This window comes from Condylostylus longicornis, unplaced genomic scaffold, assembly GCF_029603195.1.
Source record: "Condylostylus longicornis isolate FDR11 unplaced genomic scaffold, ASM2960319v2 ptg000018l, whole genome shotgun sequence".
In the NCBI taxonomy this organism is placed as follows: domain Eukaryota; kingdom Metazoa; phylum Arthropoda; class Insecta; order Diptera; family Dolichopodidae; genus Condylostylus; species Condylostylus longicornis.
This window is the reverse complement of record NW_026577987.1, coordinates 9,351,694-9,368,088: the sequence shown is the minus strand read 5'-3', so window position 1 is coordinate 9,368,088 and position 16,395 is coordinate 9,351,694. Positions and strand designations below refer to the sequence as shown.

Genomic DNA, 16,395 nt, shown 5'->3' with positions numbered 1-16,395 from the left:
TACAAAAATTTATGAATCGGTAAAATGGAAAAAACGTCTAAAGTAAACAGTAGGTTCTGGTTTCCAATAATCAACACGAAAGTATTTTAAAATAACAGCAAATTTACAAAAGTATTTAAATTTAGTTCTTTCTGCCTTTTTTTACAACTTTCAATATTTTTTTCACCTCAATTTTAATAACTTTATATTTTTGAAATTTTCTATATATTGACGTTTTACGATTGAAGAAAATTTTGTCAATATTATAATTATCAAAATTAAATTTTGAGCTTTTTTCATTCTTATATTTATGGGTGTGTACATACATCATGTACTCTTTTTGAAAAATAAAAAAATAAATTATTTGTAAGAAATGTATGAAGGGTAATCGTTTTCAAAAAACCTATGAATGTAATATGTGCATGTCTACATTTACTACATATTTGTTTGCGCGAGTGAGGAATATGAAATAGTACATGGGTTTATCGTTATTCTTTTTGTATTTTTTGCCGAAAGTGTTCATACAAAATGTCATAGTAACGTCAAACACCTTCAAACCACCAATTTCGAACATCTGTCAAATGGTTTGAATTGTCTGATACCCTTTCAAACAAAACTCATACTAAAGTATTTCACCTTCAAGAATTTGACTGTCATCTGGAAATCAAGAAAACGTCATAATATTTTTGTTGACGTCGAAGAAAAAAAGTCCACTGAAAATAAAGTTTATTTTTCTATGTTTAAAAGAATTTTTTTAATTAAAATCAGGCAAAATTGGATGAGAAATGGACTATGGTTATGTTGGCGGGGAGGGCTATGGCCCTCCCGATAATTATATATCAACAAATGGTAAGTTTTATTCAGAAAGTTGAAGAAACAATTTTTCAGAAATTTTCTTTGTTGACAACGAATTTATGTATGTATATCTGCTTGTATAGAAAATTTGTTAAACCTACGCAAAAACCAAATTTTTAATTTAAATATTTTTTTCATTATATATTAAAGATGTTTATGACTCTGCAAATCGTACAGTAAATTATTCACCAGCATTTCGCGTTTTTAATATCGGACCAACAGAGGCTGAATATCAAGAGCTTGGTGGAATTTTAGCTGATGGCGGTGAAAGCTATGGAGTCTCAACTGTACAATTTGACAATTACGAGGAACTATTGTGGACGGGAAATCAAGGAGTTAAAAATTTGCATTAATTTAATTTATAAATATAAACTAAAACAAATTTGTTTCTAGGGTCGTGTTACATCATATTATGGAGGATCTATGGAAAAATACACATCATTTCAAGTTCATGCAAATGATATTGTTAGGCAAATCGGCACAACAGGTAAGAAGGTTTTATACATGTATAATACAAATTGCACGCATCATTGTATGTTTTTACTTAAAATTTTTAGACACTGGAGTTTTAGCCTTGACACAAACATCTTTAAGTCATAGGCATAGACGTGGAAACTTAAAATTCACGCATAGGTAACTTTACAATCAAATTAAAAACTATTAAAATATTACGACATTAAAATCATTTTTATGTAAGATCTGCTCACATGACCGAAATGATATGTATGCTTCAATTATCACCGTCCAGAATTGTAATGGGTGGGTTTCAACACGATATAATAGACTTTGATGTTCCAACAGTGACAGAAAAATCTATGGTAAATTTTATTAATTTAAAAATAATCTAATTGATGTTTAATAGTTATTAAAATAATTTTTGGAATTCATTTTTCCAAATGAATATTTTATTACACTTTTACTTTTTCAGTCTAATGCTGGGACTAACGGATGTACAGTACTACGAAAAAATTGCCGCTATTTGTTTGCTGGCGAACCGTATGGTACAATAACATTACGTGATTTAACGACTTTAGAAGTTCAACATACTATTAAAACTCACTCAGGAAGTTTATCAGATTTTGATGTACAAGGAAATTATTTGGTCTCATGTGGTTTTAGTGATCGTCAAGGTATTTTATCTATGGATCGGTTCCTGATGGTATTTGATTTAAGAATGCTTAGACTAGTTTCACCAATTCCAATATTGATTGATGCTCAAATGCTTCGATTTTTGCCATCGCAATATTCTAGAGTAGCCATCACATCCATGCAAGGCGAAATGCAACTTGTTGAAACCGTCGAATTAAGCTCTCCAAGAATCTGCCTATATCAGTTGAACACAACAGGTAGCTCTTTGACTTTTGATATTAGTTCAACAAGTCAAGCAATTGCATTTGGTAATGACAATGGTCATATCAACATGATCTGTTCAGTGCATGCCCCCGAACCTCAATTTAACGCATTTTCAAGGCAAACAGAACTTGCAGAGCCTGTAGACGATCTTCCAAGCACTGAAGAAATCAATACTGAGGAAGCGAGTTCTTATTCATTTTCATCGACTTCACTGCCTGGACAAGATTTAGAAGAAAGCTATCAATCAGAAACTGCAATATCTGATATATACAAACAGTTTGCTAATGGAAGTTTACCAAATGTTGATTATCAAAACAAAAGTACTGATTTTAATTTGCAACAGAGTCCGAAACGCCCTCAACTTCCTTACTGTGAAAATGCGCAGGCTTCTGGCTCCAGCGGGAATGAACACATTCAACCAGTTTCTACCGAAACAAACGGAATGAAAATTATTCCAAAGCGGTACAGAAAAGTAGAAGTTAAGTACTCCAAATTAGGAGCACAAGATTTTGATTTTGAACTTCACAATCAGACCTGTTTCGCCGGTTTAGAGGCAACTTTACCAAATTCTTATTGTAATCCCATGTTACAAGTAAACCTAAAGAACAAGATCAAAATACAAAAGCTAACATATTAATTCTTACAGGTCTTATATTTTATTAAACCGCTTAGAAGAAAAATTTTGCAACATTCCTGCTCGAAAGAATTCTGTTTGTCATGTGAACTCAGCTTTTTATTCAACATGTTAGACAAATCTGCTGGTAAAACAGATCAAAATTAAATTGAAAAAGAATGTATTTTCATTTTTATTTTATACATAATATATGTACCAGCATCAAGCCCGTGCCAAGCTAGCAATTTTTTGAGATCATTCCGTAAGGTCCATGAAGCTGCAGCATTGGGATTAATAGTTACAGATCGCGCTGTAAATGTAAACCTTACAAGTTTAATTCAAGTAATACAATCAAATTTTTAAGGCAAAATCTTGGACTGCATTTAAATTATTTTTTAGAATTGGAATAGATTTATAATACATCAGATGCATTACGAAATCTTAGATTCTTGGAAAAATGGTCGCCTTAACAAACAAACAAATGCCTTTGCAATGGGTAAACTATAGAACATATTTTCTTTGCACCTATTTTTTGATAAGGTCTGTTTCATCAAATTTTTATAGAATATTTTTTGGCGTTAAATCAATCTCGACTTATTAACCCTAATCTGAGCTGGGACTCTCGAGAAATTAACTATGCAGAAATTTTTAAATCACTCGATGTCAACAATGGTGATTAAAAATGCGGGATTTTATTATATATTTTATGATTAATAATATTTTAGGGCAAACCTCCTTACATAATATTGGCTCGAACGAAACTGAAAAATCAAGGATAAATGAAGACACTGACATAAGCAATTTGTTTGGAACTCGACAACGATGTGTGAATCGATGCCTTAAATGCAATGAAGAAGTATTACGTAATTTAATATTTTGAAAATTTTCTTAAAGAATGATTTTTTTAGAAACCTAAACGAAATATTTTAATGGTATGCAACTTAGTTTACCCAATTGGCACTAAAGACAATGAATACTTAACTTTTGCACAAATTTTAAAATCGTCACTTTGTCCTGAAAAGACTTTACCAACATTTTGCGAAAAATGTAAAAAATTTACTCCTACAAAGCAATCTATTAAGGTTTATTAAATCTATTTGTTATAATATGCTTTATAACAAATATTAAAATCTTATTCTACTTTTTAGATAACCAGTCTTCCCAAAATTTTATCTCTAAATTGTGGTCTTTCTAATGAAAAAGAGATAGAATTCTTAAAATGGCAACTAAGTAGGATAGTAAACGCTAGTAACATAAATTCAACACAATTCACTACCACTAAACCATGTCGATATGGTGTAAACTGTAATAGAGCTGACTGTCATTTTAGCCATCCTTTTAGGTTAATTTGCTTAAGATTAAATTTTTGTTTAAACATTAATAATATTTTATAATAGAAACTCACCATCAAGTAGTAACAACGGTTTCGGTGCTACATGCGAAACAAAGCAGAAATCATGGTTTCCTCTTGGGTTTTCTATGGATGTTGATATTAATGGAAATTTAGCGATTCGATCAGAAATAAGAAGTAGCAAGATATCAGAGGTAAAACCTAAGATAAATCTAAAAATTTATATGTTACTACATTAATATTTGTAATATTATAGTCGCAGGCATCCAATTCATCAACTGTTGGTTTTAGAGAAGAATTAAATTTGACTGATCCAGTAATTTGTAAATAGAGATATGAGTACCTTTTTATTAGAAATAATTTTATATTTTTATTTTTTTTTTTAGCAAATGATACTCATAGAGATTACCGATTATCGGCAGCTATTTGTCAAATTGACGATGGAAATCATAAAAATTTAGTTGCACTAATTAATGTTCCAAAAAGCTACCACGAAATGAAATTAGGAAACTGTGATGATACAAACAATCAATGGTACCTCTTCAATGATTTTAGGTATTAACATTTGAAATAATAGATATGAACTTTTAAATAATTTTTCCTATTTCATTACCAGTATATCTCCTGTGTCTTGCCAAGAATCAGTTTGGTACACGTTAGATTGGAAAGTTCCATGTGTTCTAATTTATTCAAGCTTAGAAGTGCTCGAAGTAGATGAAGAAAAAGAAAATCGATATTTCAATCCATTTCTACAAGTAAATATAATTTTTTTTAAATCGCCTTAATTAAAATAATGTAGGTATTTCAAATAATTTGCTTTTACTTGAAATCGTTATAGGAACTTTTAAATCCGGTCCACCAAATTCCATTGCATCATACAATACACACTTTTAAACGATTAAGTGCACATGAAATGCCGAAACCGGGTGATTTAGTTGCAATGGATGCGGAATTTGTAACATTAAATGCAGAAGAAAACGAGTTACGTCCTGACGGTACAACAATGACAATAAAACCTTGTCATATGAGCGTAGCGCGCATTTCTTGCATAAGGGGGTATAAAAATTTTTGAAGTTTATTTCAATGCTTATTAAAATTTATTTTTTTTTTTAGTCAAGGCCCTGATGAGGGGATACCTTTTATTGATGATTATATATCAACACGGGAGCAAGTTGTCGATTATTTAACCGAATTTTCTGGAATACAACCTGGTGATTTAGATGCTAATTTTAGTAATAAACGTTTAACAACTCTTAAAAACTCATATCAAAAATTAAAGTATTTAGTTGATAGTGGTGTGATATTTGTTGGACACGGACTGAAAAATGACTTTAGGTTATTGTCGGCTTTAATTTTATGTTTCTTATTATATTCTTATTATATTAGTAACTGCTATGAATTTTTTTTTATATTTATAAAACAAATTTCTTTTTGTATCGTAGAGTGATAAATATTATTGTACCCTCCGAACAAATAATCGATACAGTGCATTTATTTCATTTACCGCATCATCGAATGATATCATTGAGATTTTTAGCATGGCATTTTTTAGGTAAATTAGTACTTTTTTTTATTATTTTGTATGCAACATTATTTAATTTTTCTTAACACACGATAAACTAATATTTGCAATAGTCTTACTAGAAACACTTGCTTCGTTAATTTTTTACTGAAAAATGCTTAGCAAATATAACATAAAAAGTTAAAGAAATTAAAGAACATTTTCGTTGCGAATTTTATTTTTACATAACACGAAAATACTCTAAAATATAAAAATAGTATTTTCCTATTACTTTTAAACAGCTATCATATTATATTGTAAAAATTTTAATACACTATAAATAATATATGCATAAATATAAAATTTGTGTTGATGTTAATCCAATTATATTTAAACATAGAATCTGTACATTTAACGTGCACTTATTTCTATATAAATATTTTTTTGAGATTAGAAGACATTCTTGAATGGCAACATAATGCATAGTTGAATTTCATTTCTAGTACATAATTTCTTCTTTTAGGAACAAAAATCCAATCTGAAACTCATGATTCAGTGGAGGATGCCAGAACCAGCTTACAACTATATAAGCACTATTTGAAGTTACAAACTGAAAATAAATTGAACTGGGCCTTGAAAGAGGTTTATGAACGTGGGAAACGTTTATGCTGGAAAGTACCAGACGATTATTACCATTAAAGTACAAACAAAAAAAAATTGTAAACTACAAAACATTTTTTAATAAAAAAAATTAAGAAAAATTGTCAAAAAAATATATAAAAATGTGTAAGTGAAAGTAAAAAGTAATTATTTTGATATAAATTAATAAAAATAATGTGTTTTTATTTAAAAATGGAAGATGTAACTTACAAAGTAAGTTTTCCCATGTTTCTCCAATTTCAGTAAACATGATTTTAATATAAAATATTCTTCTTGAAACTTGACACAAAATATGTATGTACAAATCAAGCCACAGAATATGTAGCGCTCATATGTATTTGGTTATCTCGTTTTGGTTTATGAGCAACTATGGATTATATCTTTTTTTTCACTTACACAAAGCTTAAATATGATTAAGATTCACATATGTATGTACAAAATATGTACTTATAATTATTTTGAATATATTCGTGATAAAATATAATAAGTTCATAAGAGATGCTAGTATATACATACATATGTACCTATGTAGACACATATCTACTTCCTTATTAAGATATATTTTCAACTTTCCCATATTGCAATACTTGGTTTATTATTCTTTTCGACAAAATTTACATTCTGATAACAATTTGTAAATCTTGTTGTGCGCATATGCTTTTATTTCGACAATAAAATCATATGTTCTTTGTATATACACATTTTCGTTTTTTCCCGTTTTCCTCTTGCCTATCCAAAACATCGTTTCATTTCTGATTTCGGTATTTCCTTTTCCATATTAGTAACAAAATTAGCTCCTAAGATAGAAAACCTCCTTAATGTAAAATATACTTTACATTTAGTTGGCTATTTGAAGATATAATTAATTGTTAATTTATAAATCATATTTTCATGTATCTAAAAATTTAGAAATTCTGTCTTTAAATTTTGTAAATGAATTTTTAGAATTCCCAAAATTTAATAACTGAATTTTATGTGAATATTCTAGTTGAATAATTATTTATATGTGCATATGCATATATGTATGTATGTATGTAATTTAACAGAAAAGAAAATGTCTTCAGAGTACAATTTTTACGTTGGAAAAATAAGGTGAGTAACAATTAGTGATTTTGATTTGACAATTTTTTGCTTATCCTTTCTTTTTTTCCAATCGAAAAATGATCCATTAACTTATTTTGGATAAAGTCAAAGAAAACAAAATCTGAAAATAACAAAAAATGTTTTTATCGATTTTCCCTTCGTAAATCGCGATAAAATTTAATGTGCATATTATTGGTTCTATAAGATCGTGCATTTTTTTAAAATCTGGAATAATAATTATTTGTATATTTTTTGTTTACATATAATTTGGAACTTATTCATACATAACTACAGATGTATGCTTAAATTCGTTCAAAAATTAATTTAAGAAATAACAAAAACTATTTTAAATCTTTTATATGAAGCAGATTTTTTGTGTAAATTTGCTGTGTACTTTTTTGATTCCTTTTTGTTTTAGTTACATCCCACTAAGTTTGTATGCAAAATCTTTTATACAATATCCACCACCTACTATATTAATAAATTATTAAAATGTTGTTTTTTTTAGAAGCGATTAAAGATGACTTAAAAAATTCATATGATTTGCTATAATATTTAAACTTTTAATTCAAATTCTTGGAAAAAGAAACGTATAAAAAATAAGCAGCGAAAAGTTATTAAAATGCAAGGTCATCAAAAACAAATTTATATGTTTTTAATGTTTATCATATTTATTGTAGCATTTAATTTTTGTCGAAAATCTATTAAACGTGATAAAGATCTAAAGCAATTAAGGGAAGATGCAATGAAACAAAAAATTAAAGCAGATATTATTGAACAAAAATTAGAACTACAAAGACGTGCACAAGAGGAAGAAATAAAACGCCAACAAGAAATAATTAACCGTCTCAAAGAACATGAAAAAATATGTTATAATTTGTATGTGTTTGGTGTAAAGCCATTTAAAGAGTACATTAAAAAACCTTATAGAATAAATGGTTATATAGAAAAACAAGGAAATGAACATGATACCAATGAAAACCATAAGCCAAATTATGATTCAATCAACGTTAAATTGCAGCAGCAGCAACAACAATCACAAAATCATAACGCATCTGAACCAATAATTTATTTATTTATATTAGTTTTAATATACTTCTTAATGAAATCAGCATCAGATATTACTCAACATTTTAAACAAGTGGGTATTAATTTATTATATTGTATTAAAATTATTTTATTTAAAATTTTAAATATTTTATTTAGTGATTTTCATTTGTAGTATTTTGGTTTTATTAAACGCAAAAAAAAAAATTAAAATAATGCTTTACAATTATTTTCCTTAGAAATCAAAACAAAAGGATGATAGTAGTAGACGATGTTCCCTTCAAGAATATGCAGAAAGAAAAAATTCAAAAGGTACTTCTGTTTACTAATCTGTGTATTTATCGATCTGTTTACCTCTTTAATCATTTTATATTACGAGTACGTTTGTGAAACTTGTTTTGTAACTTTGTACAAAAGTGTAAGATTTATTTTATAAATATGAATTTTATAAACTCTAAATGTTTTAAATACATACTTATGTTTGTTACTTAAAAATATTTACATTATTTAAATATACCTACATACATATATATTTTATATTCTTTAACAACTAAATTTTACCTCCATATAATAAATTTAAAAATATTAAATTTGTTAGATTTTTAATGAAAAATGCAAAAAATGCGCTCTTAGTTAATTTCTTTTTAATTATAATTGAAAAACACAGAAATAGATGTACATACATACATAGTTAAATTTTTTATTTCGACTTAAACTAAAAACATGTGTTCGTAGAAGGCAAATCAAGAATTTAAATTTTCTTAACAGGTATTAGGAAAATCATTTAGAAAATGACTATAGATTATATTTTACAAAATTTAAAATGAATAATTTTTTGGAATCTTCAAATTCCTCAATATATGTATACATATTTAAAAAAAAACCTTGATTTAATTCGAAAATGACACTTTATTACAATAAAATTCACTCGGATAAACTGCGTATGTTGCGCATGTAGCACAAATAAATTGGTACAGTTTTTGAATTAAAGGATACATAGATCCTTTTAAAAAAATATTCATGTAGGTGTTTATTTTATATCCTTAAATTTGACTATTTTTTAAACAATTTCAGATTGGAAATTAAATAGCAATACATCAAAATAAAATCAACGTTAATATTTTGTGCCATCACCTTTATTAAAGTAATTTGGAATTTTTGCTTTTTGTATTATAAATGTTATTTTTTTGTGAAAATGTAGCAAATATTATTTTCTGTTGAAACTTGTATAACATACATAATTTTTTTAATGATTTTCCTAAACAAATGTTAGTTATGCCGCTATTTATTTTTTTTATGTTTATAGAAATTAATATAAATATAAACCCAAATTAGGTACTTGCCTAATTTTATGTTGGCGATTTTTATTTATTTTTCAATTTCAATACAATATAAATAGGTGAAAATTAAACTTACGTAGAATTAAAAAATTATTTGAAAAAAAAAAACTAAAAATAGGAATGTAAAATACTTATTGTAAAATGAAAGATACTGATCCGAAAATTATGAATAGAAATATGTAATGATATGTAATAAACTATTTCAACTGCATAAGTTGCATTTTCAATTTTTATATTTTTTGTATTTTTTTTAATGTAATTTAAATTATTTCTTTTTATTTTTATAAGTCTATCTAAATGATTATGTGTTTTAATCTTAATATTTTATTGTTTTTTATTTGTATTTTAATTTTTGAAAACTTGCAATATATTTTTTAAGAATACTGCAGCATTACAAATGTTCTGTGCCTACCAACTATGTCATCTACATGATTCATTTTTCAGCATTATCAAATATTGAGGACATTTAATCATAAATATGTTAAGATAATTACATCATTCTTTCCTATATTGCATAATTATAAAATAAAAATTGGTCGCTTACGCCTTAAAAATAATTTTTAGAAAGATTTTTATATTGTCTTTTGTAAAGTAAAACTAAAGTTTGAATAAACATTTTTCTTTTGCATTTTACTTTAATTCAAAACTCTTCGGTCCTAAAAAGAAATCCCCAATAAACTTAGTAAAGCGACCAATATAAAATGTAAAATCATTTTAAAATCAATTCTTCTTTCTATCATTAAAAATATTTTAAAGTTTTTTCCAATTCATGTACATAATTTTCTTATATATTTTTAATATATATAATCTTTTTAACCGTAAATTTAATATAATATGTCAACTTTCCTTTTAAAAATAATAAAATGTGTAATATTTTTTCTATTTAAGCCCAATATCAATTTAAATTTTACACACGACATTACAATTTCAAATAAATTTTGTACGTTTAAAATTGCTTCTTCTTATTATTACATTGACTTTGAAATTTTTTTCAAGACTTTATTTTCAAGACTCACTTTTTTACAATATTGCTTCTTAATAATAATTATATTGACAACGTGTACGTACATATGTAACTTCAATAAGAAATATAACTGAAATAATTAAATTTACAAACTTATTACATATTATAAATAAACTTGTCACATTAAATGAAACTATTTACAATAATTTTAAGATACAAAGTTTTTAATCATATTAGAACTTCTTAAAATTGAACAGTATTTGAATTTGTAAAGTCGTGTACATATATTGTATATTTGTCAAATAATTATGTAAGTTTCATATACCTATCAGAAAATATTGCATTATAATGAATGTTTTAAAAGAAAATTTTCGTTTTAATAAATGATAATGGAATTAACAAAAAAAAAAAATACGAAACATTTATAAAACAATTTTTTTCCGAAAAAAAAGCTAAATTTGCAAACCATCGATCAATATCAGTAGATACACAAAAAATTACACCTATTTTATCATTACAATTTGATGAGAAAAGACGTCAATCTGTTGCATCAGGTTTATCTATAGAACCAGGTGTTTCATCACGTCCTTTAAATGGTCCAGGTATTATACTTGTAATTTTAATAACCTTCATCAATTAATTTAAACTTTATTTAAAGGTTATAGACCGTTACCATTATTAAGAAGGGGTTCAGTTCCAGCATTTTCATATCATGCTAGTTCACCTTTGAATCCGTTGCTAAGAAGACCATCTATGGATTCTTTTAGTGAAGGTGAATCAAGCCCAGAAGTAAAGAGACGAGTGCGAATGATTCAAAGACATTAAAACAAATAAATTTCATTTTCAAAAGACTTAAAATAAAATGTTATTTTAAATAATAACGACAACAATTTTAACCAAATCCATAATTTAGTTATTTAGTCAACGTAGAACAATTTATTCTAATTGTTATACCCTAATTTAAAAGACAGCTGCGTCAGATTCACAAACGCTCACACATAAAAATTTAAAAGATCGCATATCTTACAAAAATTTCTTTAATATTATCTTTAAAGTTTAGAAGTATGTATATACATATACCTACATTTTATTATCCGAAGACACTAAATTTTAATTTTAACCATTAAATTACAAAATCTATATGAACTAATATATCTCGCCTGGTTAAAAATGTATGAAAACCTTGGATAAGAAATTTTTGAATATAAAAAGTACATACATAAAATAGAGATAATGAACGTGTTAGCACATAGCTTAAACAACATAATTGAAATTATCTTTCATTCATGCTTAATTTTAAGATAACTACACCTGGTATTCATACATATTGAATGTTTTACCGTAAAAGTATCAAATTAATTAATTTTTAATTAATTTTTTTTAAATGATATTATACAGTCAAATAAAATCACTTAGGAACTATGATTTAATAGCTGCGAATTGGCAAAATGTAATTAAAATAGGTTAAGTAAAAAATGCGAAATCATGTTCAAAAGTTCTTAAAAGTTTACTTATTGCCTACTTAAATTTTATTATTTAGATGTAACCATTAAGAACCTTAAATTAAAACAAACTAATCTTCCATACAAAGATGATTCGTAATGAAAGTGGTATCATGCCTTTGTAATTTTTCTTCTCCAGCAAATTAAACATTCAAAAATTTCTCCTGAATTGTGCAAATCTATTTCTTTGTGTTGTTTTATAGCGCAGCTCAAATGATATGTTCTTAAACATGAATAACATTTAACACCTGATTCAATAGCATGGTCTTCAATTATTTCAGCACAACTAAAACAAAGCCCAACTGCAAAAAAATTAATTTAAATCCTATGCCTTCCTATAATTTAAATGTTAAAACCTTGTAGGTACCCACATGCCTTCCTATAATTTAAATCCGATGCTTGTAGGTACCCACCTACCTACCTTTAATGCTTTCGTTCTTTTCAAACTTCCAGTTCTTATTCTCAATATTACATTCCGAATCATTGCTTGAATTGTCAGTATTTAAAATACTATTTTCCGTGTTTTCATTTAATATATAACTAGAGTCTAATTCTACATCCATACCATAATAAGGTTGTGCAGCGGGTACTAAAAGTAATAAAAATACATACATATATGTACTTAATCTCAAAAGGATACACCCTAGTGTTATCTAATATTCTGCACAAAACTTACCATGTTTTACAATATTTACAAGCATAGGATTTCTTCGAAAAAAACTTCGATACCATCCATGTGAAAATTTAACGTCACAGTTAAAATTATCTTTTGCATACTTTGATATCATTGACTTTTTAACTTCCTCTCCAGATTCATTTGTTTTCAATATCCAATCAACTAAATTTTTTTCATTTTCTTCACTCAATTTCAGAACTTTTGGACCTGGTCTTGCTTGGTATTTAGTTTTCCCACTATTACGATTTGAAAGCGTGCTTCTCGGGATTTTATATTTCAGAGAAATAGATCTTAAGGAAGCCCCTTTTTCAATTTCTTGCAAAGCTAATTGCACTGTATCTTCTGTATAATTTTTTCTTTTTTGTGGCATTTTTTGTTTTTTCTTTGAAAGCTTAATCATAACCACTATGTTTCACACAAAATTGTTAAACTTAGCTTATAAATTATTAGATTTAAAATAAAAACATATGTTTGCCCTTATACATCCTGCTTTTGCTTGCATACCTTTGAAAATACACACATATTTACATATGTATGTAAATTGACAATAATTGAGACCGATCTGTTAGTAATACAACTTGTATTATACAAGAGATTGACAGCTCGCTGTTCAAAAAAATGCAAAACGGCGATTTAGAATATTTATTAAATTTTTATTGGATTATTATTTAAAATTTATTACTGTAATACTGTATGTAAAAAAATCCTTCGTCATTATATTTATGTATTTTGTTTGTTCTCATATAGTACATACCCTCTTATGTACACCTCTTGACATTACAAAAATATCATTTTGCTATCAGCCGTGGTGCCCTTGCATAAAAATCCAGATGTCACTCGTTTGCCGCAACATTGACATTATAACTTAATCAAAATATGCACATTAAAAAAAATCGAATTTCAGTCTTGGAGTTAATTTGTTTTTCTCCTTATAGGATTATTTTAAAATTTTCAAGCTAAAGAATTAGAATTTTTGCATAAGAGAAAAATGTTTTAAATTCTAATTTCTATAGAAATAACTCAGAAATCGCTAAGTCTTTTCCTTTTGCAAACATACATATGTATGTACATGCGTTTATGTAATTTAGACAAGGTAAAAATCGCGACACAAAAAAACATTGTATGTAATTCATGCTTATTTTATATAGTATATGTATATATTAAGCATGTACATATGAATGTAGGTGCCTATACATTTATGTTTTGTTTTGTCTGATGTCATTTAAAACATCAAAAAACTACTACCTAATTAGTGAGTTTGTTCAAAATCTGCCACTAAATTTTTGAATTTTGGTACAAGCTTTCCTTTTAAAGCAGTTTTAGAATACAAGCACTAAAATTCTACAAGTTTTAAACTTTGATAGCTTTGTTTTTTTCAATTTTTGGAGAAGACTAAATGACTTTTTCTACGCATCAATTTATGTACATATATTCCTGACTTATATTTTAAGATTTAAATGATAACGCTGAGTGATTGTTTATATTTTTTGCATTACTTTTTAAGCAATGTTTTTAATTTCAGTATTTAACATAGCTGTTCTTTTAATTTTACTTTTTAAATTAAATTATTGGTTTAAAAATGTTTTGTATATACACTTTTTGATTACCTGGAAAAAATTGAAAATTTTCATTTATTTCTATTGTTTTTAAATTACATTAACGTAGTATCTATTTTAAAATATACTGCACTTTTTCGAAATTCAAAATAACACAAAATATTCAATTTTCTCAATTATTCTGCCCAGGCCATTAATTCTTTCATAGCAGGGTCCATATCGGGGTCTGAAGGCGCAGCCACCTCTTTTTTCTTTTCTTTCTCTTTTTCTTTTGACTTAATTTCTTCAGTTGGAACTTCTGGTAATTCAGTACTTGGACCACCAACACCAAGTAATTCTTTATCCAATTCCTCTTGTTCTAATTCTTCTAATTCTCTTTCTAAATCCTCATCATCTATATCTTGTCCAAATGCAACTGGATTTGAAATTGCATCGGAGATTTCTCTAGCGACATCTTGTTGTTCTGCAATATCATCCATCATATCATGTACTTGATCTACATCCATATTTTTATGAGCAGCTTTTAATGCATCTGCAGCATTTTTCATTGTTGTAAGGACTGCTGTGTTGGTATTAGCACTTTCTAAAGCCTCTCGTTGCATTTCTATGGTAGAAAGAGTTCCATCAATTTGTTGAAGTTGTTTTTCATATCGTTTCTTTCTCTTTAAAGCTTGAAGAGCGGCTCTCTTATTTTTTGTTCCATTTTTCCTTGCAATGCCTAATTCTAGTTCAATTCTGCTTTCTAAATACTCCTGTTTTTTCACTAACATAGTTTCAGTTTCCCTTAACTTTTGTATTGCTTCACTAGTAGAAGGAGCTTCTTCCTTCTTACCACCAAACATTTTCCCAAAGAAACTCATTATTTTCAAGTTTTTACAATAAATAATTCAATAAGAAAAAAGGTATAAACAATAAAATAGATTTTTCTTTCAATGCACAATTAAAAATAGTAATTTGGAAAAATGACTCATATGTCATGAATATTGTAAACAGACAGATGTGTGACTGTCATAATTTGATATTTTTTACTCACCCAAATTCACCATTGTTGTCAAAAGTTTGATTTTAAACGGCAGCTCCAAAATTTTGGTAATCCATCAGTCGTCTTTCTAAAGAAATACATATGTAAAAAATTTTTGCATACATATTTATCTTATCTATAATAATCTATAGGAAGCACGCAGGAATTTCGGGGTAATACTTATCAAATGCAGAAACCTTGGACCACAATAATAAGATGAGTGGACCATGAATACGTTATATGATCATCATTTTTCTATGAATAAAGACTTATAGATTTGAGGGAAACAAAAATAATTATTTTTTTCTAAAAGTTTGTATTACTGCCCAATTCTAAAGAAATATTTGATATAATTGTATTCAGTAAATAGTAGTAGTACACTGAATATTATTTTATTACAAAAATAAGTATCATGGGACTTATTTCTTAAAGATCAGAAAACAAATAATGCTTATATTATTTTAAATTTTTTTTTGAATTTATTTATTTGTTTTGCTTTCAAAATTCAAAATTTTTTTTTAAAGTCAAAAGTTTCTTCAAGAAATAAATGAAAAAGGAATTTGACAGAGTTTTTCTGTAATTTGTATTTTACAAAGAATATTACAAAAAGAGTCTTTATAATTTCGAAATCGTTAATATTGTATATTACTCGTTTAGAAATCGGTTCTTATAATCCCACTTCAATTTGTTAAAATATGTTATTATCGCATTTTACAAAACCAATAATTGATCCGGTTTACGCAAGTTTTCTCTAGTAGAACGTAAAATTTTTATTCAAATTGTGTTTCTTATAGTATTAACTTTTTTTATTATTTATAGCTTACATTTTTTTATTTTACAGTTTTAAATAGCACTTTTTTCTACATTTTTCTTCAAAAACTAGATTCTTTTTTG

The 16,395-nt window shown here is 26.7% G+C and overlaps 4 protein-coding genes across 8 annotated transcripts; 2 read left to right on the top strand and 2 right to left on the bottom strand.

The window, feature by feature from the left end:
• Window positions 1–671: 671 nt before the first annotated feature.
• LOC129606229 (PAN2-PAN3 deadenylation complex catalytic subunit PAN2) lies at window positions 672–6,495 on the top strand. 2 transcript variants are annotated; one of them, XM_055516420.1, is made up of 21 exons: window positions 672–828; window positions 985–1,169; window positions 1,228–1,321; window positions 1,392–1,467; window positions 1,532–1,652; window positions 1,763–2,779; window positions 2,834–2,948; window positions 3,021–3,142; window positions 3,200–3,296; window positions 3,365–3,472; window positions 3,526–3,656; window positions 3,709–3,882; window positions 3,949–4,142; window positions 4,198–4,345; window positions 4,408–4,474; window positions 4,538–4,706; window positions 4,768–4,906; window positions 4,990–5,207; window positions 5,265–5,486; window positions 5,594–5,703; window positions 6,176–6,495. In XM_055516420.1, exons 1-21 carry the CDS (start codon window positions 765–767, stop codon window positions 6,349–6,351), a joined length of 3,747 nt encoding a protein of 1,248 aa, XP_055372395.1. In that variant the 5' UTR covers window positions 672–764; the 3' UTR covers window positions 6,352–6,495. The 2 variants fall into 2 exon arrangements, with proteins under 2 accessions (XP_055372395.1, XP_055372396.1); XM_055516421.1 differs by lacking the exon at window positions 5,594–5,703 and having other exon boundaries at window positions 6,176–6,341.
• Window positions 6,496–7,115: 620 nt separating this feature from the next.
• LOC129606208 (uncharacterized) lies at window positions 7,116–12,094 on the top strand. 3 transcript variants are annotated; one of them, XM_055516373.1, is made up of 6 exons: window positions 7,116–7,404; window positions 7,904–8,019; window positions 8,076–8,536; window positions 8,682–8,754; window positions 11,199–11,348; window positions 11,405–12,094. In XM_055516373.1, the coding sequence occupies exons 3-6, from the start codon at window positions 8,141–8,143 to the stop codon at window positions 11,569–11,571; spliced, it is 786 nt and encodes a 261-aa protein (XP_055372348.1). In that variant the 5' UTR covers window positions 7,116–7,404; window positions 7,904–8,019; window positions 8,076–8,140; the 3' UTR covers window positions 11,572–12,094. The 3 variants fall into 3 exon arrangements, with proteins under 3 accessions (XP_055372348.1, XP_055372349.1, XP_055372347.1); XM_055516374.1 differs by lacking the exon at window positions 7,904–8,019; XM_055516372.1 differs by having other exon boundaries at window positions 7,904–8,536.
• Window positions 12,095–12,229: 135 nt separating this feature from the next.
• Window positions 12,230–13,827, bottom strand: LOC129606209 (uncharacterized). Of its 2 annotated transcripts, none has more exons than XM_055516375.1 (4): window positions 13,607–13,827; window positions 12,925–13,530; window positions 12,670–12,837; window positions 12,230–12,550 (listed from the first exon to the last, which is right to left on the bottom strand). In XM_055516375.1, the coding sequence occupies exons 2-4, from the start codon at window positions 13,322–13,324 to the stop codon at window positions 12,360–12,362; spliced, it is 759 nt and encodes a 252-aa protein (XP_055372350.1). In that variant the 5' UTR covers window positions 13,325–13,530; window positions 13,607–13,827; the 3' UTR covers window positions 12,230–12,359. The 2 variants fall into 2 exon arrangements, with proteins under 2 accessions (XP_055372350.1, XP_055372351.1); XM_055516376.1 differs by having other exon boundaries at window positions 13,679–13,822.
• A 574-nt stretch (window positions 13,828–14,401) lies between these two features.
• Window positions 14,402–15,454, bottom strand: LOC129606373 (charged multivesicular body protein 4c). Its single transcript, XM_055516676.1, has one exon. It carries the CDS (start codon window positions 15,338–15,340, stop codon window positions 14,657–14,659), a length of 684 nt encoding a protein of 227 aa, XP_055372651.1. The 5' UTR covers window positions 15,341–15,454; the 3' UTR covers window positions 14,402–14,656.
• Window positions 15,455–16,395: the final 941 nt, after the last annotated feature.